At 46.5% G+C, this 23,098-nt stretch overlaps 2 protein-coding genes across 2 annotated transcripts in view; one reads left to right on the top strand and one right to left on the bottom strand.

The window, feature by feature from the left end:
• LOC138570275 (zinc finger protein 271-like) overlaps positions 1-23,098 on the top strand; it is a 382,424-nt gene that overhangs the window by 210,893 nt on the left and 148,433 nt on the right. The gene's annotated exons all lie outside the window — the stretch shown is intronic.
• Positions 6,277-23,098, bottom strand: part of LOC138570350 (zinc finger protein 850-like) — a 65,720-nt gene continuing 48,898 nt past the window's right edge. Inside the window, exon 3 of the mRNA XM_069649113.1 lies at positions 6,277-7,744. Coding sequence (XP_069505214.1) covers positions 6,920-7,744 — 825 coding nt within the window. The 3' untranslated portion in view covers positions 6,277-6,919. The remainder of the gene's footprint in view (positions 7,745-23,098) is intronic.

Below are 23,098 nucleotides of genomic sequence, written 5' to 3'. Positions count from 1 at the left end.
TTAGTGTTGACTGGCAGATGGAATGAATTCCCCAGTAGAAGGAAATCGGGATCAAGCAAGCTAAAGTACATGTCCCTTTCGGTAGTGTACTTACAAGAAACTGATTTGCTTGAGCAGGATGAGAAACGTATGAAGTCTAAAGCATTTCCACAAAAGTTTCTTCCCTCGGGTGGTTTGGTCGGGGGAGAAGCAGGGTATGGCTATCTTGGTGGGAGGGCAGATCCCAATCTCTAAAGCCAAGGTCCTTCAGCATCTGCAGGGGCGTTACCTCTGTGTCAGATGTCTGCGTGTGGGAGCGTCCATTTACGCTAGTTTCACTGTATATTTCGAATGTGACCCAGGAGGCTTTCTTGGAGACCTTCCTCCTTCAGGTGCTCCCTTTTGCTGACGGGCAAATATTGGTTGTTGGGGATTTCAATGTGGTGCCTAACCCTCTGGTTGATAAGACTCTGCCTCCCACCAGGCTTGATTTCAGGCATGCACATGGATTTGGGCTATTTCTCTGGGAAATGGGACTGGCTGACGCCTGGAGGTTGGCTCACAGGGATGAGAGAGATTTCACCTACCATTCTCATGTTCATGGGGGCTTCTCTAGATAAGATCTTATAGATATGCCAAGTGTGCAGTACCCATTTGCCCAGGGGGGTGGAGATAGGTACCCGGGAAACTATCCGATCATGGCCCAGTATCATTGTCCATGGTGATTGTGGGAAGGCCTGAGAGACCCAAACGCCCATGGAAGTTATATGATTTAGTATTTAGGGATCTGGTGGTATATAGAGAGCTGGGTGAGCTTATCTCTAACCACTTTCGTGAACATAGTGACTCAGGTCCTCCATGCAAAATAGTTTGGGACGCAATGAAGGCTGTTGTCAGGGAAGAACACATCCGTAAGACTGCAGTTTACACCAGGGAGTGACAACTGATTACGGTGCAAATGGAGGGGGAGGTTAGAGGTGCTGAACAGGAGCACAAAAGAATGGGCTCCCGTAGGGCATTGCGCAAACTTAGGATGACACGCGAAGAGCTGGAGGAACATCTCGCTGACAGGACTGCTCAGGCGATGCTGAAGACCAAACAGTATTACTATGGCAATGGGAACTGAGTCAGTCGACTTCTGGTGGCTAAGCTGCGTAAGCTCCAAAACCGAAACACAGTCCTGGCCTTACGTGATATTCAGGGGATGGTGCAACAGGGGGAGGCTGACAAAATGAAGATTGTTGAAGCCAACTTAGGGCTGGTGTTTAAAGGGGGGCCGCACCAAGAGGATGCTCAGACCCAGTGCCTACAGCATGTACATCTTCCTAGCCTACCAGGTGAAGAGATGGACTCCCTTGAGATGCATATACTCCCAGGAGAAGTGGAGTGGGCTAGTAAGACTCTGAAGAACAAGACCCCAGGTCCGATGGGTTTGCGGCTCTCTTTTACAAAATGTTTAGCGCGCCCCTGGTTCTTCCCCTGGTGGAACTCTTGGATTCCTTTAGAGTCTATGGTAGAGTTGCTCCTTCTATGAGGGTGTCCACCACTGACCTGATACCAAACCCTGGTAAGGATCCGGCACTCTGCAAACTTACAAACATGGACTCAAAAGTATTCTCGAAAATGACCTAACCTCATAGATGACGGCCAGACAGGATTTATTGTGGGATGCAGTACCCACAATAGCGTAGGCGTGTGCTGAACTTATTGGAGGTGGGATGAAGTCAGGTAGCGGATCTGGGAATTATCGCACTAGGTGCCCATAAGGCCTTTGATAGGGTGGACTGGGGGTACCTCCAGAGAGTCTTGGTACGGTTTGGTTTTGGCCAGGGGTGTATTCAATTTGTAATGGCAATCTACCAGAGTCAACACACCTCTCTCCGAGTCAATGGGGTGCTATGATCTAGTTTATCCATCAGCAGGGGGACGAGACAGGGTTGTCAGCTGTCCCCTCTGATTTTTGCCCTGACTATGGAGCCGCTTGCCACTAGGATCAGAGCATATAGAGCTATAGAAGGGATTCAGGTGAGGGGGTGGACTACAAGGTTTCTCTCTATGCAGACAATGTGCTGCTCACCCTGAGTAACCCCTGGGAATCATTGTCCACTGTGTCGCGTGAATTGGAGGAATTTGGTCTGGTCTTTGAATTTAAAGTGAATCAAGATAAGGGTATCTAGTCATTGCATCTAATGCCATTCCATCAAATTTTTTCCATCTAAAAAATGTGCATCGAATGCATGTTTTTGGGGGGTAAAGGGTTCATTTTTGTTCAGGAGGATTTTAAAGGGTAAAAAACAGGGGTTTGCGGGGGGGGTCCAAAAAATGCATTCGATGCAAATTTTTACGATGGAAAAAATTTGATGCAAATGCATTTAGATGCCAGGAATTCGATGCAATGACCATAAACCAAGATAAGTAACATGGGCTGGACGTTTCCCTGCAGCCTCGGGCTAGGAGTGAGATCTATGGTCTTGCCCCGATACTGACAAATGCAAGTCTATCCCGTATTAGGGAGTGTGTATTTCTAGCAATATTGCTGAGATCTATAGATCTAACGTTCAGCCGCTGTTCCAGGAGCTGTCTGAGGACCTAATTAGATGGGGCCGGCAGGAGATCCCCTGGTTTGGCAGAATTGCAGCGGTCAAGTTGAACTTCATCCCACGCCTCCGATATCTTTATACGGCGCTCCCGACAAGGGTCCCTGACCCAGATTTGCATACGCTTCACGGTAAGATTTTTAAATTCATCTGATGGAATAAGTGTGCTAGGATCACTAGGAGGGTGCTCCTGAGGCCGACTGGGGTGGGGAGCATTGGGGGGCCCTGATGTCTTCCGCTATAATTTGGCTGTGCAGCTTTCTCATGTGGTCTCCTGGGGGGATGCTACATTGCAGCCGAAATGGAAGGCAGCGAAACAGGCCCAATCGGCTGTTGATCTCCACCAACAACCTTATGTTGATAGCGGATCCCTGGGACAGGAAGGGGAGGGGGTCCTCATTATTGCCCACAACTAAGTGCACACTCTATTATATGGGAAGAGCGCTGCATAGACGGGGCAACTATGGGTTTGGGTCCTCTCACGCCTGTTTGGAATAATCCAAGTTTCCAGCATGGATGTGACTGTGGGAGCTTCAGGAGGTGGGTGACAGGGGGCCTTACTTCAATGAACCCACCATATAACGAAAAAAGTTTCATGACCTTTAATGAGTGCAAGGTTGCCTTTATACTACTGGAAACAGAGCAGTTTCGCTATGCCCAGCCGCGGCACTGAGTCCCACATCCCACCACAAAACAGGGAGCCACTAGACAGCTAAATGCTCTTGAGCTGACACTACAAAGGGGCTTGTCGCCGGCCGGGTCTTGAAACTATATAAACAGTTGGATACTTCCATACATTACAATGTGGGAAGCTGACCAGGGTGAGACTATAGAGGATGAGGCGTGGCTGAGAATATGGGGTAGGATGCTTAAGTCCTCCAGATGTGTTACAGACAGAGAGTGTTCCTATAGATTCAGTTATAGGTGGTACCTCAGCCCAGAAGGGTTGCATCATATATCACCTGACTACTCAGCTTCTTGTTGGCGGGATTGTGACGTGGTAGGCTCTCTCTTTCACATGGTATGACTGTTTGGTAAAGTGAATCTTTTCTGGAAGTGGGCGCTCTCCAAAATCAAAGATATTCCAGGGCTATCACACCCCCTGGACTCACGTGTAGTAATATTGCGGAATTCAAGGGCTGGCTCCTTCTTTCTTATGGGCCCTGTGGCTCCCTTGATTGGGCATCTCCTTTTAGCTGCAAAGCTGACTATTGCCTGGATTTGGAAATTGGCTGAAGGTCCAATAAACCAAATGTGAGGGGTCCAACTATGGAACACCCTGGTTGCAGACAAGATTACTATGATATGTGAAGGGAGATACACTAAATATGTCACTGTCTGGAAGCCATTTATTGACTTTGCAGAGAACTATCCTGCTCTCGTTACCAAACCTCCTCTGATGCGGCACTTCTCGCCGCTGTTGTATTGTTTGGATTTTTAAATAATATCGAGCTATGTCCAATGGGTAGGGTGGGGGAGGTGAAAGGTGTACAATGTATCCCGCCATGACTAAGCGTGGCATTATGATGGGAGTTGTCACCTGCTGCTGTTGAATTGTAGATGTCATGTATTTTCACAACGTTTTGGCAAAAAAAGAAAGTATTTTTTTTTTAAAAAGAAGACAGATCATTTTATGAGGCTGTCTAGTGAGACTTTTTTAAGAAGCTAAAACCCACAGGTTATTATGCCATGTTCTTTATCGGGAGGGGCGCCTGCTGCCTTTTGTTTTTTTATAAGGAACTTGGGGTTAGTCACCCTAAGTTACCTGGGGGAACCCAGACGTAGACCCCTAGCTCACTGTGCTCAGAGAGGCACAGCTTCACCTCACTGATGAGGACCAACCAGGCTGAAACACGCTTATGGGGTTGCTGTCGGTACTCTTGTTAAAAGAAGGTTTGCCTGGCATTTTCGGTGCTGGACTGCCCTTGTGGGCGGGACACAAACTGATATGCAAATAGATATTCCTCCTCCGTGAAAAGTACAATGAGCTGAAATCGATGGCTGTGGACTCTCAATGTGGGGAAAAAAAACATAGAACAGGTTTTCATGCATGTTCTTTATAGAGAGGGGCGCCAGCTACCTTTTTTATGTTTTTGGGATGGTTGACTCAGATTGTGTAGACACAGAGGTTAAGAAAATGATAGCTGAATATATTCATTTATAACCGGTTTCATATTGAGTGTCTTATGTGCAGTTGCACTAATAGTGGCAATGCTTTGCTATTACTTATGTCACTTAATCAAAAGGAAAGCCCTTTGCAGGAGAGTGTGAGAACATTCATTGAATGTTCATTATTAAAAACCAAGCTATAAGCATTTGTGCATGTGTATTAAGTGAGGGCATCTATATCACGGGAGGAGAGCTCAGCGGCAACGTGCTCGCCTTGGAAGCTAGACGGCACGGAGCAACACAGGTTCGATCCCCGGGTCTGCGCTTAGAAACCTCTGGGTATTAAGCACGTTATAAATAACCTATCATATCATATACAGTACTTTATATTGTCTTACTGTATATGGTGCAAGGAAGTGGTTGGTAGGTGGTGGAACAGTAGCCCACATGGCATTAGTACATTAGTCCTGCGTGGATGAGTGAGGGTGGCTAACCCACTGCAGGGGTTTATTACCTACTCTCTCTTTTGATGCATAGTGACAGGTATATGCTTTTATCTTCCTCTATTCCGACCACAGCCTCTACTTGGGGGGGCGGGGGGGTGTAGGATACGCTTCTTGGGGTGGAGGAAAGGTTCTGTGAGGCAGAGGTGATAAGAATTCCTCTGGCAATATTGATTCAATATAACACACCTTTGGGTCGTTTTGAATTAAACGCACATTTCATCATACAGGGGCCAGCAAACCTTGCACTTGCTTCCAATGTTCAATTGTTGTAAAAGAATTAAAGGGAAAAATGAGGCAAAATTTCATTAACTCTTTACTTTTATGCTCCATTTTGCAAAAAAAGTAAATGCCACCTGCAGTTTACTCCTTGCAGGCAGCGTTCACTAATGCATTCCTATGGAATCTGCCTGCTCATTAGCAGGTGTAAATGCAAGACTGATTCCATAGGAATCCATAAAGTGCTGCACTCTTCTAAGACCTGGGCAGAAAGCACAGCAGAGATTCAAACTCCATTGAGGCCCCCTCTCCACCTTGATGAGCTGGAGTGGTAAAGCAAGGCTTAACGCATTACACTTTGCATTTGTTACATCACCCACCCAACATGACCCACTGTCTGCTTTTCATCGTGGCTGCTATGTGTCACCCCACAGCACTCCCCTCTAGCTGGCTAGTCTTGATCTTAGGGTTTTCGCTTCACTCGATTCTGTTGGGTTCCTAGAAAAATGAATGCGCTTTATCAATGCACATACAGAGCTGCCCCAATATCACCAATGCTGACCTAGGACACCAACTCTTATGCTGTCAATAACCGCTTACCATACAAGAAGTTATATGTAGGGCAGACAGAAAAGATAACACACCAGTGCATTCAGCAGCTGCACTGGGAATAGGGCCGGCGGACTCCTCCGCTGGAAACCTTGGGCTGACATCGAAGCCAATAGTAGGACACAGAGATTGAATTCCAGACAATCGAGTTGGCTATCTGGGTTCCATTGGCGCAAGACAGCTTTCCCACCCCCAAACACATGTTCACATTCCATAGTTAGTTGACATTCAATTGGAATTTAAAGCAAGTTTGGAACAGGTAGCAGCAAAGGATTCTCAGACGTTTTATTTATTTGTAACAATGATTGCATTGTATTCAATGAATACACTTAGCATAGACCGGAAATCCTGGTCCTGGGGCCAGATGTGGTCATACAACTTCACATGTGGTACAAATCGCAAAAAAGCCACAACATTCTGGGGCAGTGTAACTTTGCTTTTAGAAATGTGAATTTTCCAGGACAAGTTGTTTGCAAACCTAATCTCCATATCCAAGTAATGCAAGTTGGGTGCCACCTCCTGCAATCATCTTTAGTATCTTCTGGATTATCTCTTTGGGCACCACCATCCCATCATGTTAATAGTGCATTAATGGCGGAGCCCTATCTCTTGCAATAACTAGAGACCGCCAATAGAGCAAGACCAGGAAGCTATCAGGGAGACCAATGCAAATGCTGTGCAGTGTTGTCACTTTTTAAGTGCTGACATTTATATGACTAATAACCAGTTGAGTTGCCTTATTGATCCTGACCTGCCAGGTCATGATTTCTGCTGCGAGGCTATTTCTTTTATTCCAGTTATTCTGGGAATATCGGTGCACATCACTTGTTGATCCTCCCCATCGTGGGATGGCATTAATATTCACTTCTAGTACTTGGACAACTACCTGAGGAATTATCTGTGCTAAATACATTCTTCCCAACCCTCCACTAGAAGAAAATGGCTCCTCTGGTGCCTGATTAGATTTGAGGAGCGATTGAAGCCTTTTCTGCATTCTGGGCACTTGTAGGGCTTCACCCCAGTATGGATCCTCTGATGTCTTCTCAGAGATGAGGAGTGGCCAAAGCTTTTCTTGCACTCTGAGCAGTTATAGGGCTTCTCCCCTGTATGGATCCTCCAGTGGCTTATCAGGGCTGAGGACTGACTGAAGCTTTTGTTGCACTCTGTACACTTATAGGGCTTCTCTCCAGTATGGACCTTCCAATGGCTCATCAAATGTGAGGATTGGCTGAAGCATTTTCTGCACTCTGTGCAGCTGTAGGGTTTCTCCCCAGTATGGACCTTCTGATGGCCCATAAGATCTGAAGAGGTACTGAATCTTTTCATGCACTCTGTGCATTTGTAGGGCTTCTCCCCAGTATGGACCCTCAGGTGGCGTACTAAATTTGAGGATTGGCAGAAGCTTTTATTGCATTCTGTGCACTTGTAGGGCTTCTCAAAAGCATGGACCTTCTGATGTCCTATCAAATCTGAGGATGTAGAGAAGCTAATCTTGCAGTCTTTGCACTTGTATGGCTTCTCCCCAGTATGTGTCCCCTGATGCCTGTACAGCTCTGAGATCTGTGTAAAGTATTGCCCACACTCCAAACAATTATAGGGTGTCTCCTCCATGTGTGATCTCTTGTGTATGAGTAGATTGGAGCTGTGCGGAAAAAACATCCCACAAACTCTGCAGGGAAATGATCTGTCCTTTATGTGGCTCTTCAGAGATGTGCAAGGCATTGGCCTCTAACGAGAGGATGTCCATTTCATGTCCGGTCAGACAGATTAGGTTGCCAATCTTCTGTCGTAGCTCCTCTATCCCTCTGTGTATCCAATCTTCTCATGTGCATTCCCAGATTCTTGGTCTCGGTAGTGGCTTCAATCTCTGTTAAAAGAAGCAAAGGTATCAGATATTATTTGATGCCATTGTACAGCCAGTAGGGCAATGGAAATAATGTTGAGCTGTCCCCATCCACAACTAAGACCTAGTAGTACCAAGTCGGCCAATCAACAAAATATAGGACTTCAGGGAAAGTCACAATAACTTGATAAAAGCATGGATACAAATTGAGCCATTTTTACAGAAATTGAAGTTACTTGAACAATCCTTCCCAGTTCACCCTCTAGACATTCACCTCTCTGAATTGTCCTCCCATTTCCAGTGTTTCTCCACCATTAAGGCTAAGAATGTTTTAAATTGTGAGTTTAACTCTTGGACTTACTTGTTAAATGTATGTTTATGTTCTTAGGGTTGTCTAATGGGCAATGTAAGGGTAGGATGACTTCCCACTCTGCATCTGTGATTAGTAGCATCTGGGGTTTGCAATGCTTGCTTTTACCCTTTTCCTTTTGGAAAATGACAGTGCATGCAAGAATGAAAACCACAAGCTTGAAACCTCGGCAGAATTTAAAATTGAAACGATAAATAAAAGTTTGAGTCTCCAAAAGTTCAGGAATAAAGTCTGACTGCATATACTCACTGGGTAAATGATATAGTTAAATATAAGCAATGGAAAAGATGAGGTTTTGGATGTCGATTGTCAAGTTCAACATTTAACAAAGTCCCACCGCTGGGGCTGGGAGAAGAGAGCGGAAGGAGCGTGGGAGCTGATGTAGGCCCTAGAGGAGGTACACATGGGTTTCCCAATTCTATCAAAGGCATGAAGTCCAGCTGAACCCCAGAACCTTGATGGATCCTAGATATAGAAGACTGTCAGTATTGAGAGAAATAGAGTTGGAATGGCAAGGAGGGACGTGGCTGAGAGGAGGAAACGGAGGTGGAGGGGAGAGGCATGGAGGAGGACCCCAGACCATCAGAGAGAGCAGGAGGGGGGATGTGAGAGGAGTATAGAAGAATGATGAGGCAGCAGAAGGCAAGAGCAGCAGTATGTAGGGGGAAAAGGAGGTGTCAATAGTGGAAAGAAGCAGAGGAGACAATGGAAAAGAGCAACAAAGACAAGACGAGGAGGAACAAAATAAGGGGAGGAGTTGCTAGGCAGGGAGAGACGAGAAGCTTCAAAGCAATCATAATTGATCTGGGTTGCTCTTCACTTGGCGGGGCTACTTAGGAATCCTGGAATCCTGATTGATCTGGGTTGCTATTCACTTGGCTGGGCTACTTGGTAATCCTGGAATCCTGATTGATCTGGGTTGCTCTTCACTTGGCGGGGCTACTTGGGAATCCTGGAATCCTGATTGATCTGGGTTGCTCTTCACTTGGCGGGGCTACTTGGGAATCCTGTAATCCTGATTGATCTGGGTTGCTCTTCACTTAGCGGGGCTACTTGGGAATCCTGGAATCCTGATTGATCTGGGTTGCTCTTCACTTGGCGGGGCTACTTGGGAATCCTGGAATCCTGATTGATATGGGTTGCTCTTCACTTGGCGGGGCTACTTGGGAATCCTGCAATCCTGATTGATCTGGGTTGCTATTCACTTGGCGGGGCTACTTGGGAATCCTGGAATCCTGATTGATCTGGGTTGCTCTTCACTTGGCGGGGCTCCTTGGGAATCCTGGAATCCTGATTGATCTGGGTTGCTCTTCACTTGGCGGGGCTACTTGGGAATCCTGGAATCCTGATTGATCTGGGTTGCTCTTCACTTGGCGGGGCTACTTGGGAATCCTGGAATCCTGATTGATCTGGGTTGCTCTTCACTTGGCGGGGCTACTTGGGAATCCTGGAATCCTGATTGATATGGGTTGCTCTTCACTTAGCGGGGCTACTTGGGAATCCTGCAATCCTGATTGATCTGGGTTGCTATTCACTTGGCGGGGCTACTTGGGAATCCTGGAATCCTGATTGATCTGGGTTGCTCTTCACTTGGCGGGGCTACTTGGGAATCCTGGAATCCTGATTGATCTGGGTTGCTCTTCACTTGGCGTGGCTACTTGGGAATCCTGGAATCCCGCACTCATTTCATTGTCATGTTCTCCAGTTGTGTCCTACTTTTAGTTACCTCAGAGAGGATACATTTCAGTCAGGTCTGATTTATGCTTCGTCCTGACACACAATTGCAATGCCTTCTGTGGATGATTGCATCCTAATTGAAGTACATGGTACTTTCTAGATGATTTCCCTGATGAAGGAATACATTCAGAAATGCATTGGCTTTACATCTACATCAGTGCTTAAAGGAAATGTCTTAATGGAAGGAATAAGGAAGAGTTGTCTTTCCTTTAGAAGGCATTCACCATTCTGTATTCATGTTTTCTGGAACATGACTTTGGGCCTCATTACAAGTTTTTACAATATTTAACGGCACCTGTCTTTCCGGACACACCGGGGGATTACGGTGTTCCTGGAAGTCAGGCACCAGTAAATGGTAAATCCCCATTCCCATTGAGTCTCATCGGACTCAATGTGAATGGGGATGACGGTAGCACCGGCACCGTTAATAACAATGCCGGTGCTACTGTTAAAGGCTGCGAGCGGGTGCCGTTCCGCCGGCCAGGTCAGTCCTAGTGGGCGGGAGGGCCTCCGGACCGCAAACGTATACTTTGCCAGTCCGGTAACAATGGTGCCGGTAAGCCTACCGGCACCGTTGTTACCGGGCCGGCACGGTCGTAATGACCCCCTTAGAGTTTCCTTGTGGGGATTCCCGCCAGAGTTAATACGCTTTCTGGTTGCATGCACCAGCTTTTGCATCAGGTGTTTTATCACTCTTAGGTGCAAGAGCACTCCACAGTGAACTAAATAATTACATTGGGACATTTCAATTGAGTAGGACTTCAGCGGTGCCCACTCTTTAAATCAGTAGTTTCAAAACAGCACCAGGAAGGAGGAAAACACCAACGAAAGAAACAGAGGTGTAGGAACATTTCAGACCCTCGAGAAAGAAAGGAGGAGAGACAGAAAGTGTGGAAACGAAAGGGACAGTGATGAGGAGGTCAGGTGACCAGCGGTTGTGAAAATCTGGAAGTGGGTTTGCTGAGACCCAAGTGACCTGAGAGGCAAATACCACCTCTGGACGTCACAACCTTTTCCTAACAATTACATCATCATGTCCCCTCCCGACAATGCTGTCCTTCTGATTTTACTATTTCCTCCTCTCCTCCTCACAGCCACATCCTCTTGATGTTATGACCACCTCAGAAAACCACCTTGTTGTGATGTCCCTCCTCGCCTTGACAACCACCTCCTCCTCATATTACATCCTCTTCTTCCTCATTGTCCCCTTCTCAACTCTTTCTGCAACAACTCTGCTCCTTATTATCGTCCAACACTCCCCAACCACTTGCCACAATTGCTTTCAACAACCCACATTGACAAATTGGAGTTGTGTGCTGTTATATGGGTCTGCACCTGTATCTTGCAATTAGGGAAGAGTTGGGAGTTGGGTGTTGTGTCTGATTGCACCTGGACTGCTTTTGGTTTAGAGGACTGGACAAAACCTATAACTAGGCCGTCCACCATTTTGGATGCTAGTGTCCCCCCTCTGACCCTTCCTGGTGCAATCTGAGATAAAATCACCTGTGTTTTCAGCCTGCGATTTATCAGCTGGAAAAACACTTTCCATGCTCTTTAAAGAATGTGCTTCCTCCAAGTATTTGTGGTGAAGCTCTTACTTTGTAAAGTCAGTGCTCAGGAAGCCAGGGACTTGTAACATTGTATCTGCCGAGACTCAGAGTTCACTGTGAAATTACAGCTTTGATTTTTTTGTCTGTAGTTGAAACTGTACCTAAACACACACTCCCATTTTTTTTATTTTATTTAAATATAGTGTGCTATAGTTTACATTACAATTCTTCACACTGTCTCACATAAATCCATCATATTAAAATAGAAATCATCTCATCATTTAATCACTAATGATAAATCCTTTTTAGCAAATCTGCATTTTATGCTAATCCATAACTTACATATTGCTAAAGTCAATGATACTTGCATTCCCGACAAGCAACAGAGACCCAAAATGACCTAGATTTTTTTCATTAAGAAATGGAGCACTCTTTGCACTGCCTTTGGGATCCCTACCACTATTTGCTTTTGACCTAAAGCTGTTTACCCTTTTCCATAACCTACCATATCTGAGCTGTGCTTCCCTTTTCCATATCCTACCATATCTGAGCCATGCTTCCCTTTTCCATATCCTAGCATATCTGAGCCGTCGTGTTTCCTTTTGACATTGCTGTGCCTTCTGGACTCATTTCCTTTTGTGGCTGAACGCCATGACAACTCAACCTCACGCTAATGAGTAGGCCCCTATGATCTTCCAGTGTGCATTGGCAGGATGGCCGCATGTGGACTCGAGCTGTCAAGGGGGAATGCGGCATAGCTTCAAGACTTAATAAGTTTGGAGGTATTTCCGGCGGGAAATCCAGCAGAATACGACCACACGGAATTACTGTTACCGACAATTAGTCCGTCATATTTACCACTAGAATACTTGGTAGCTGTGGCTGAGCAGTCAGACTTCCCTCAAGAAGAGTTAGGCCGTATACAGAGTATTCACAATAGGTCAAGAGAACACAAGGGCCTCATTCCGAGTATGGCGGTAAGGGATAGCGGCCACCGCTAACGAGAGCGGTGGCGGTAATCCCTTACCGCCATACTCCGAGTTCCCTTAGCGCCATGGTGCTTTTAACACCTGCTTTTAGCAGGCGTTAAATACCATGGCGCTAAGGGACCTTGATGTTAATTACGCCACCGTAATTTACGGTGGCGTAATTGACGCCTTCCCCACTCCCATTATGCCCTATGGGGCAAGAATGGGAATGGGGAAGGGTAAATGGGGATTGGGGAATTACCGCCCCGCCAACCTTGGAATGGGGCGGTAATTCCGCCAACCACCAAGGCGCTGCCGGTCCGGGTACGGCGTCAACCAAGGCGTTAATAGCGCCATTGGTTAGCGCCGTACTCGGAATGAGGCCCAATATAACAAGTAAACACTGACCAGGGCTTGGTGTAAAAGAAATATAATTATTTATTTAAAACCATTTATAGGAAAACACACAGGCACTAATAGTAAGCAATTCAAAAACACGGTCACTAAAAGATGTACACTCCCTTAAAAGAATATTAGACAAGTCTTAAGTAAAGCCCCACTTATTTTCAGACAGCGGTGAGCGCTTAACGTAGATGGCACTCTAATAATTTGTTTTAAAAAGGGAGAGAAAAGCAGAGAATCAAATGAAACAGATCCCAACACTTTTTCACTAACACAACAAGAGAGGAAGGCAAAGTAACACCGTGAATTCAGAGTCAGTAGGCCGGACCCTGCTTTAAGAGGTTCAAAACGAAATGTGTCCAAGGTCACAAGGTTGCAGTGCACAAAAGTCTTGTAACGGTTCAAAAAGGAGTTGGACCAAAGAAAGGCACCAGTTAGAGGGTCAAGGCGGCCAGCCCAGTCCAGAAGGTTAAGGGGTTATTATTACCTTGTAGCAATCTTTAGAAAGGGAGGCCTGGCGGACACGGTACCTTAAAGTGGTGAGAATACTCCAGCGGGGGCAGTTGTTCCTGGCAGCGGATGCAAGTCGGTGCTTCGTCCGGGGCAAGAGAGGATTTCGTCGGGGAGGAAGACAGGAGTCCGTTGCACTGCCAGGGAAGAAACCAGCCAGGGAGTTTCTCAGGTACAAGGAGCGGTCTGTAGGTTTGCGGTCCAGTGGTAAGTGACTATCTGGCTGCCAGGGTGCTTGGCAGGGGCAATTCGACCACAGATCGGTCTGGGGTGTGAAGAGAAGAAGGTAAACTGGTTGTGCCCACCAGTCAGGGGAAGAAGCCTGCCGGCTCACCACTTGGGTCAATCACACAAGAGTGTGACTTGAGTTACCAAGGTAACTGAGTCCAGGGTGCCTAAACCCCCTCCCACAACCCCTGTGGTACCCAGACAGAGTGGCACCACTTTTGGAGGCTTCTGTGGAGAAGCCCGCCAAAAAGTGGAACAAAGGGCTCGACTTGGGTTGGAGTCACAGAAGAGAACACAAACGCCATTTTAGAATTGAGTCCTGGCAAAAAACACCAACCGGCGAATTAATATTAATTAAATAAACCGGCGGTATGTTCGAGGCTATGAGAATTAAATAATTAAAGTTGGTAGCCTCGAATAATGGGAAAATCCCATAGGGAAATATTTGCGGTCGAATATAAAAAGTAGTATCCACTGCCACCAGCCAAAACTCGATCAAGGGGGACGGAGATGTGCCCCCTCGACTAACAGACCCCAGGGCAATCGAATTGCCCCGACCAGTATGTCCACAATATGATGGTTTGTACTGGTTTCTGTTAATAATTTGGGACTAGTAAAGCCAATGGTGACTTTACATGCCCTGGGAGACAGTAGTCAGTCCCAGGGTATGGAGTCTATGGTGGGGGGTCACTATGACATCCCTGTGTTACTGCACGGAGGGTGCTGTGTAACACACATAGGAAAAACACATGAGACCCTATGGAGTAAAGGACCCCATATCCCATAAAACACATTAACAGTCAAAGGAACACCATAAATCATGTCTTAGAGTGAGAGAAAAAGAGTCTCACTCTTGGCAGGAGAAAAAAACAAACTCCAGAAATCCAGCAAAGCTGCTGGGGGACTCACTAGGTTAGGAAATTCAGCCTAAAGAGAATTCTCCCTAACAGTCGGCAATGGCCGTAACTGCAGCATCTCTAGTGCCGGCATAGTGCCTACTACTCGACCCGGGCTCTGGGTGACTACAGACTCACCCTGTCCAGACTCTCTGTCCCATGTTGCTGCGCTGCCAGAACAGATCCTGCTTGCTGCCCCGGGTGCCGGGTGACTACAGCCACACCCTGTCTAGAGTCTCTGTCCCATCTTGCTGCTCTGCCAGAACAGATCCTGCTTGCTGCCCCGGGTGCTGGGTGACTACAGCCCCACACTGTCTAGAATCCTTGTCCCATGTTGCTGCTCTGCCAGAACAGATCCTGCTTGCTGCCCGGGTGCTGGGTGACTACAGCCCCACCCTGTCTAGACTCTCTGTCCCATCTTTCTGCTCTGCCAGACCAGATCCTGCCTGCTGCCCCAGGTGCTGGGTGACTACAGCCCCACCCTATCTAGACTGTCCCATGTTACTGCTCTGCCAGAATAGATCCTGCTTGCTGCCTCGGGTGGTGGGTGACTGCAGCCCCACCCTATCTAGACTCTCTGTTCCATCTTGCTGCTCTGCCAGAACAGATCCTGCTTGCTGCCCCGGGTGCTGGCTGACTACAGCCCCACCCTGTCTAGACTCTCTGTCCCATCTTGCTGCTCTGCCAGAACAGATCCCGCTTGCTGCCCTGGGTGGTGGGACACTACAATGGGGGGCAGTGGGTCTGTATGGGAGGACAGGTCTATGGAACCCCTTCCCTACATGCCCAACCTTCGTGAGGTTCGTGGCTCGTCAGCGGCCCCCCATGCACCTGTGCTCAGGTGGCGGGGTGGCTGCTGATCGACACACAGGGCCGATCGGCTTGTACTGTAATATACCATGGACACCATTTTGAAAGCTTCAAGACTCCATTTTAGATAGAAACGACCAAGAACCCCAATGAAACAGCCTGCCTGCGACAGCTGCGGCTGGCTCCCGCTCACTGCGCACAAGGAGCCATGCACTCCCCCTGCACCTCTACCCCATGGCAGATCCGCTGAAGGCCCGTTCTCACGAGCAACCAGACACAAACGAGTATCAGAACAAACACTGTATCATTTACCTTCCGCAGAACATCACTGTCCCCAAAGTGACCTGACTCGTGGTTCAAGTCTGGAAAATAACAGGAACCATCCCGATTGAACAGGCCTCGACCTGGCATCTAACCCCTAACATTTGAAAATAGCTGGTGTCAATAACCTTCCTGCATGAACCCCTGCCCACACTCCCCAGATGAGGTGTTGACTACATACCAAAACCCACCGATTCAGAGTTGTTTGTAAAGTATAATACGGGTGTTGGGAAGGGATGAAGCTTATAACGTTGATTATAACGTTGATAAAGCAAGAGTGACCTCAGTCCATTGCAAAATACCACGTGCCTTGCAGACTTAATGAAAGGGCTTGATAGAGCCCCACTTGATGCTAACTAAATGACTGCTGCTAGTGTACAAAGGAAGGCGAAAAAGGATTACTAAGAATACTTGTGTGTAATATAATGAAACGCGTTTAAGTTGGTATAACCGAAAATGCAAATGCACGATTGTATATGAACTTATTGCTTCAATGCTCCTGAGTACACGATCCAACCTAATCACTAATGTCACCGCAACTGTGTTGTGCCCTTTGATCGCTCATAGACCACAGTAATGTGTTGTGCCCTCTGGTCGCCCATAGACCACAGTAATTGTGTTGTGCCCTCTGGTCGCCCATAGACCACAGTAATTGTGTTGTGCCCTCTGGTCGCCCATAGACCACAGTAATTGTGTTGTGCCCTCTGGTCGCCCATAGACCACAGTAATTGTGTTGTGCCCTCTGGTCGCCCATAGACCACAGTAATTGTGTTGTGCCCTCTGGTCGCTCATAGACCTCAGTAATTGTGTTGTGCCCCCTGGTCGCTCATAGACCTCAGTAATTGTGTTGTGCCCTCTGGTCGCTCATAGACCTCAGTAATTGTGTTGTGCCCTTTGGTCGCCCATAGACCACAGTAACTGTGTTGTGCCCTCTGGTCGCTCATAGAGCACAGTAACTGTGTTGTGCCCTTTGGTCGCTCATAGATCACAGTAATTGTGTTGTGCCCTCTGGTCGCTCATAGACCACAGTAATTGTGCTATGCCCTCTGGTCACTCATAGACCATAGCAATTGTGTTGCCCATGTCCATATATACACCATACTGCCATCTGTCTGCGCCCTAGGATCACTGCAACTTAACACTATATGCCTGACCTCACACACTAGACAACAACATAGCAGACTTAGCAGTTACTCTGCCTGCACTCTACCCAAAACTATAACTCTAGCCATCACTCTAGATACAGGATGCTCACACATTATATAATGCTCCTTATACTATCCTATCTAGTATACCTGGCCTCTTCACTCGCCCCTTGGGAACGTGTCACCATGTCGCCCTCTATAGCAACCACAACACAACGATCCACTACACAATGTAACATAGCTGACAGAAACCTAAGACTACGAGCAAGACTACCCAGAATCTTTGATCCACTCATCAAATACGAAACTAATACCATTCGAGCCAAAACGGAACCCACTCACAAACCATTCACCCATAACTACATTAAGTATAATAACTACCAAACAAACAAAGAAACAAATGCCACTCCTAATGCCGCAATAAATACTGCTACACACCCTAACCACACACCTAAATTCAAAGGAGCCTTAATAAACGCTAGATCCTTAGTCGCCCACGCCATAGAAATATCTGAAGTCATCTTGACAGAAGACTACGACTTCCTAGCCATTACAGAAACTTGGCTGCATGAGGCATCAGGCCCAGCACTATCCCTAGCTGTGCCCAACAATTATACTATCCTCAGATCGGATAGGCGCGGAGCTCGAGGTGGCGGACTAGCCATCATCGTCAAAACTAAACTCGGGATGAGACTCACCCCCTCACCAACCATTGAATCTTGTGAGATAATGTCCACCAAGACACCCACAGCTAACTCACAAACTCTTAACCTTCACTTGATATACAGACCTCCAGGTCCTATCAAGAACTTCATAGAAGACTTAACTACCATCCTATCAGAAAACCTCAAAGATACTACTCAATCAATACTACTAGGTGACCTCAATATTGGCTTTAATGATATCAACGACTTACAAGCCACAGCAGCCTCCAACACCCTAACAGAACTGGGTTACACACAAAGAGTGCTTGAGCCCACCCATATCAAAGGGAGAACCCTTGATTGGATTACTGACCACAACTGCAATATAGCCACTCTCTCCATCTCACCCCAAATCTGGTCAGATCACCATCTAATTTCATTCTCCTTGGACACTACCACCCCCAAACTGCAACAACCGTGTGCACCTCCTGCACTTACCAGAAACAAAAAAAACATGACATTAGACAAACGACTCCCCGGCATCATGCCCACTCTGGACGCTCTACCTGACAACCTTAACCCTAACAGCCTAGTGGAAGAATTTAACAACATCATGAACAAAACCCTTGACGACATCGCACCACTCAAGCTCAGAAACAGCAAACCAAAGAGCCACCTGAACATCTGGTTCACCCCCCTCTTACAAAATCTAAGATTAGAAAAAAGGAAATGGGAAAATACGTGGAAAACTAACCCCAGTCCAGAAAATAAACTGAAACTAGTCAACATCTCTTCTCATTATAAAAAAGAAATCATCCTAGCTAAACAAGAGACCTACAATAACAGAATCACACAAGCCAAATCAAGTACAAAAGAACTGTTCGCCATACTCAGAGAACTGGAAAACCCAATAACACCTCAAGATAACTGTCTCAAAGACAAAAAGTGGTGCTCTGAAATCCAGCAAGCCCTCTCTAACAAAGTCCGAAACCTCCTAAAGAAAATAGAACTAAAACGCGAGACCTTAGCACCCAATATATTACCGCCTATTAAGACACTTCCTAACTCCAAACCTACTACGCAATTCCACTTCTCCAAAGTCTCCATACTAGAAGTTGAGAAAGTAATACTCGGTCTAAAACCGTCCAACTGCAAAGGAGACTTATGTCCAGCACAACTCATCAAAGATGCTGCACAAGATCTAGCACCATTTATCACTAAGTTAATTAATGCCTCCTTTACCACAGGCATTATCCCCAGTAACTTAAAAGAGTCCTGGGTGCTCCCACTCTTAAAAAAGGCTACTCTAGACCCCACTATACCCACTAATTATAGACCTATTACTACGGTTCCCAAATCCAGAACTTCCTGGAACAAAACCAACTATTAGGCTCCCGACAATCTGGCTTCCGCCCTCTTCCAGCACAGAAACTGCATTGATTGACCTGAAAGCCCAAATAGACAATGTACGAGATTCTGGAAAACCAGCACTCCTCCTGCTACTAGACCTATCGGCCGCTTTTGATTTAGTGGACCATAAAGTCCTATGTAACCACCTAGATTCAGCAGCACACTTCTCCACTGAGGCTATAGCATGGATACAATCCTTCCTTAGTGACCGCACCATGAGGGTTTTCTCACCTACAGCAGCTGCAGATCCCATCCCTATTACCTGCGGTGTGCCACAGGGATCATGCGTTTCACCAACGCTATATAACATATTCACTAAGCCCCTGTTTGATGATTTGGACCATCTGGGTATCACGTATACTAACTATGCTGACGATACCCAGATCCTCCTCCCACTCACAGGGGTTTACGAAAAAGATCTAGCTATGGTGAACAAAATATACAGCATCGTTCAGGCATGGATGGCAACCCATGGCCTATGCCTGAACGATGATAAAACTGAGCTTCTTATCCTAGGCACCGCACCCCTCATCAATAAACTAAGTACAAATTACTCTTCCTTTACCATAGATGGGAACTGCATACAAGTTGCCAAAGAAGTTAAAACATTAGGGATCTACCTTGATTCTACCTTATCATTCTCCAAACAGGTAAACTCCCTAGCTTCCTCAACAGCCTACACTTGTAAGCTCATTAGAGCAGGGAAACAATTCCTTTCTGAGCACAGTTGTCTAACACTAGCCAGAGCCCTTATCATCTCTAAACTAGATTATTGTAACGCACTATACATAGGAGCCACTAAATCCATCATCAACAAAATCCAGATACAGCAAAATAAGGCCCTCCGAGCGGCATTGAACATCCCCAGGAGAGAACACATTACAGCAATAAGAAGGAAACACAAATGGCTCTCCACCCATGAGAAAATCAGACTCAAAACTGCATCTCTCACACACAAATCTCTACATAACAAAGCCCCTCAATACCTAAAGGACAGATTCACTAGATCACGCCCCACAAGACAAACCAGACTTGCCTACACCAATCGCCTACAAGTACCACGCTTTAAACTGACCACCATAGGCGGAGCTAGCTTCCCAGTCAAAGCTGCTCAATTGTGGAACGAATTACCCACTACCGCAAGGGTAGAACGCTCTTTTTCCAAATTCAGGCAAATTGTAATTAACTGGCTAACGACAGTAACTGCTAATTGAACCTATGATAATGCTTACGCCTGTTTGCTACACAGCATTTGCACCATACGATTGTAAACTTGTATTGTAAACTTGCACCTGTAACTTGTAATTTCTGTAACTTGTAACTGTAACCTGTAACTTATGCTCTAAGCTGTACATATTCTTACTTTCTGCGCCCTTTTACCCCAGGGTCCGGTGCGCATAATAAATACTAAACAAACAAACAAACCTGATGCCACCTCACGTGTTATCTATCTGTTGCCTAATGAATTACCAATATGCGTGTAACTAATGTTATGTAATGTATGTGCCACTGCCAAACCTTTATAGCTACATATGAAGAAGTGAACGAATGTATAAACAATAGAAATTTGTGATCATCTTAATGCTACTAACTTTACTAACCGTTCCCTCGTATGATATATTGTGCAGCCCAGGCACCGAGAACCATGTAAAGCCACAAGGCCATCTCCCCCTCCTCCCGTTAAGGCCCGCCAGGGCTTGCTGGTGCACGAGCAGCACAGCATCACCTCCCCTCATTCTGCTGGACCTGATTCAAGAATTCACCTCCCCCATGTCCGAGGCTGCCATAGTCGGCCAAATGAAGTATTTACAGCCTGGTCCTAAACCCCACCGCCTCAAGGGGCCAGAGGTGTGCCCTCGCTGATCCAGTGGTACTCCAGCTCACCACACGTTAATGGGCCTTGGAGAATAGATATTCAACCCTGGACTAACATATCATAAAGTCATTCCTCACCACATCTAACAGAACAGAACGACAAGGCAGCTCACCTTGTGCCCTCAGACCAGACACCCAGACTTATGGCACCCGGTCAGCAGGTCAAAAGTAATAGTGCACTGATGCATTGGTGAAGCTTCACATTGCATGTTGTTTCTCCGGTCTCCTATTATTTCTTAGAGTAACATATTGTAGGATTTACAGGACAGCTGAAATCGTCTAAAGGCCACAAGGGCAAAGTGTTAGTGCAGCCATCAATTATCGACACAGACCGTGCCTGGCCTGGCAGCTCCAACCTGACGAGCCCAGCTGACCCATCCACCCCACAAATGCCCACCTATCCTGGAGCGGCGCATCATTGTATCACCTATAGCTTAGTCGACGCCACCCAATCCCTGAGACTATGTGCCCTCTATAGCTTACAGGATTTTTGACGTGGTTTTGTAATAAATATGACTGTTTTTGCTATTGTCAGACAGAGCGCTCCTGGAGCTTGCAGAGTCCTTTGCATGCCCTATTTTGATTATACAAAAAAACCCTTTTACATCACCCGCACTTGGTCTTGGTCTCATTCCCTCCTGGGTTGTGTCCTTTATTGCCTCTCATTATGGGGAGGGTACTGCCTTTTGGGGACGCTTGCTTTCAGTGGTGACCCCGAAGGCGTGATTTGTTTTTTGCTGTCCCCTCTGGCACGAGAAATTCCGGGTGGCAGTGGAGATGCACGGTGCGCCCGCTCAAGAGAGCTGCCCGCCTACGGCAACTGGAACGCTTAGATGTGCGCACGTAGTAGGCCAAAGGGTACGGGTCCCGTTCCAAAAAACCCCTTAGTACCGCTCGCCGGAGCCGGGGGGCGGCCATTAACTGTGAGGCAGCAACGCCTGGACGGACCCAGTCCGGAGAATCTTGAATCAAGACGGGCACGTGAGTATTAAGTGCGAGTGATCATAAAAGGAGAAAAGGGGAGGGAGACAGATCATACGAGGTCAGTTAATGGGTACTTTCAACTATTAATGCTATTTACTTTCTCTGCATTTGGCTATTAGGACAAAAAGGTGAAATGAGGGAAGGTAAAGACGGGAACCTAGCTCTGCAAGGGGGTAGAAGGCGGCGCCACATAGTGCTATCTCAACTAGTACTGGGAATAAGTTGAACAGTGGAGAATAACAAAGGTGTCTGAGAATAGGGAGACACGGTGTATACATTAGAAACTGCTTTCTTTTTCCTTTTCTTCTTCATTCTGGGTACCTCAATACTGGAAAAAGTGTCATAACTCTTAAGGGTTCAGGGATAAATATTGGGCAAGGGTAAGAAGACCTTGCTGGGGAGAAAAGTGTAGGGTAAGAAAAAGGAGGGAGGAATTGTTATATGTTGTATGTTAAAAGTTTGTTAAATGTTGGTTTCATGTTGCATATGCTAAGCGCGTAGTGTTTTAGAAAATTATATTGCATAAGAAGAAGAAGTGATGTTAAGTTAGTGATGTTAAACAGTTGTAAGTGTGACCCGGTAAGCTGTTAAGGTAGTGCTATTGAGAAACAGTTTTAAAAAAAAAAGAAAAAAGGGAAAATCAAAAACAAGAACTGTTAGAGATAAGATATACGTGTGCACGAGTCACATTGAGAGTTACAAGTAACACAGGAAGGTGAGCAACGAACACACAGTATGGGGGCGGAAACACCCCAGGCCCACATTTGCAAAAATGTACCTGGTTATGCAGAACGCATAAATAAGTATCATGACCAGTGGGTCACGGAATTAAAAGGAGAGGGATTACCCCAGGTATGGCCACAAGGGGGATCATTTGATAAAAGTGTCCTGGATATGGTAGCCACGTGTATATTCATAAAATATAAAGGAAAACAGTTTCATAATAGAAGAGAGATATTAGATCTGTGGAGGCTATTTGAAGATCCACCTCCACTCAAAAAGAAAGAGATAGCTCTTGATCAGCCCAGCACCACTAACACTCCCCTAACAGCACATGAAAGTGGAGACGAGAGTACAGGGAAAGAAGGATCAATAGAGGTAACACAATTGTACCCCCTCCTAAACAAACCAGTGCCAGCAGAAGAGTATAGCGATCCCACATATGTGCCCACCACTGTCCCTACAGCCACCCCGCGACCCACTGCACCACCACCATATGAGTGCCCCATGGACAGGTAAGCACCCCAGCAGTAGATATTGAAAAGTTAACAGAGGACCTAGACTCCAGGCTCTCAATGGCCAGAGATGAGGTATCTAGAATAAGAGATATATGTGAGCAGAGCGGAACAAGCGTCGCAAGAACAGAACAGACACCTAGGGCACATACAC

The sequence above is a fragment of the Ambystoma mexicanum genome, chromosome 2q (assembly GCF_040938575.1).
Source record: "Ambystoma mexicanum isolate Mex_15411 chromosome 2q, UKY_AmexF1_1, whole genome shotgun sequence".
Classification (NCBI taxonomy): domain Eukaryota; kingdom Metazoa; phylum Chordata; class Amphibia; order Caudata; family Ambystomatidae; genus Ambystoma; species Ambystoma mexicanum.
The sequence above is the reverse complement of the archived record's forward strand: the minus strand, read 5'-3'. Positions and strand labels throughout refer to the sequence as shown.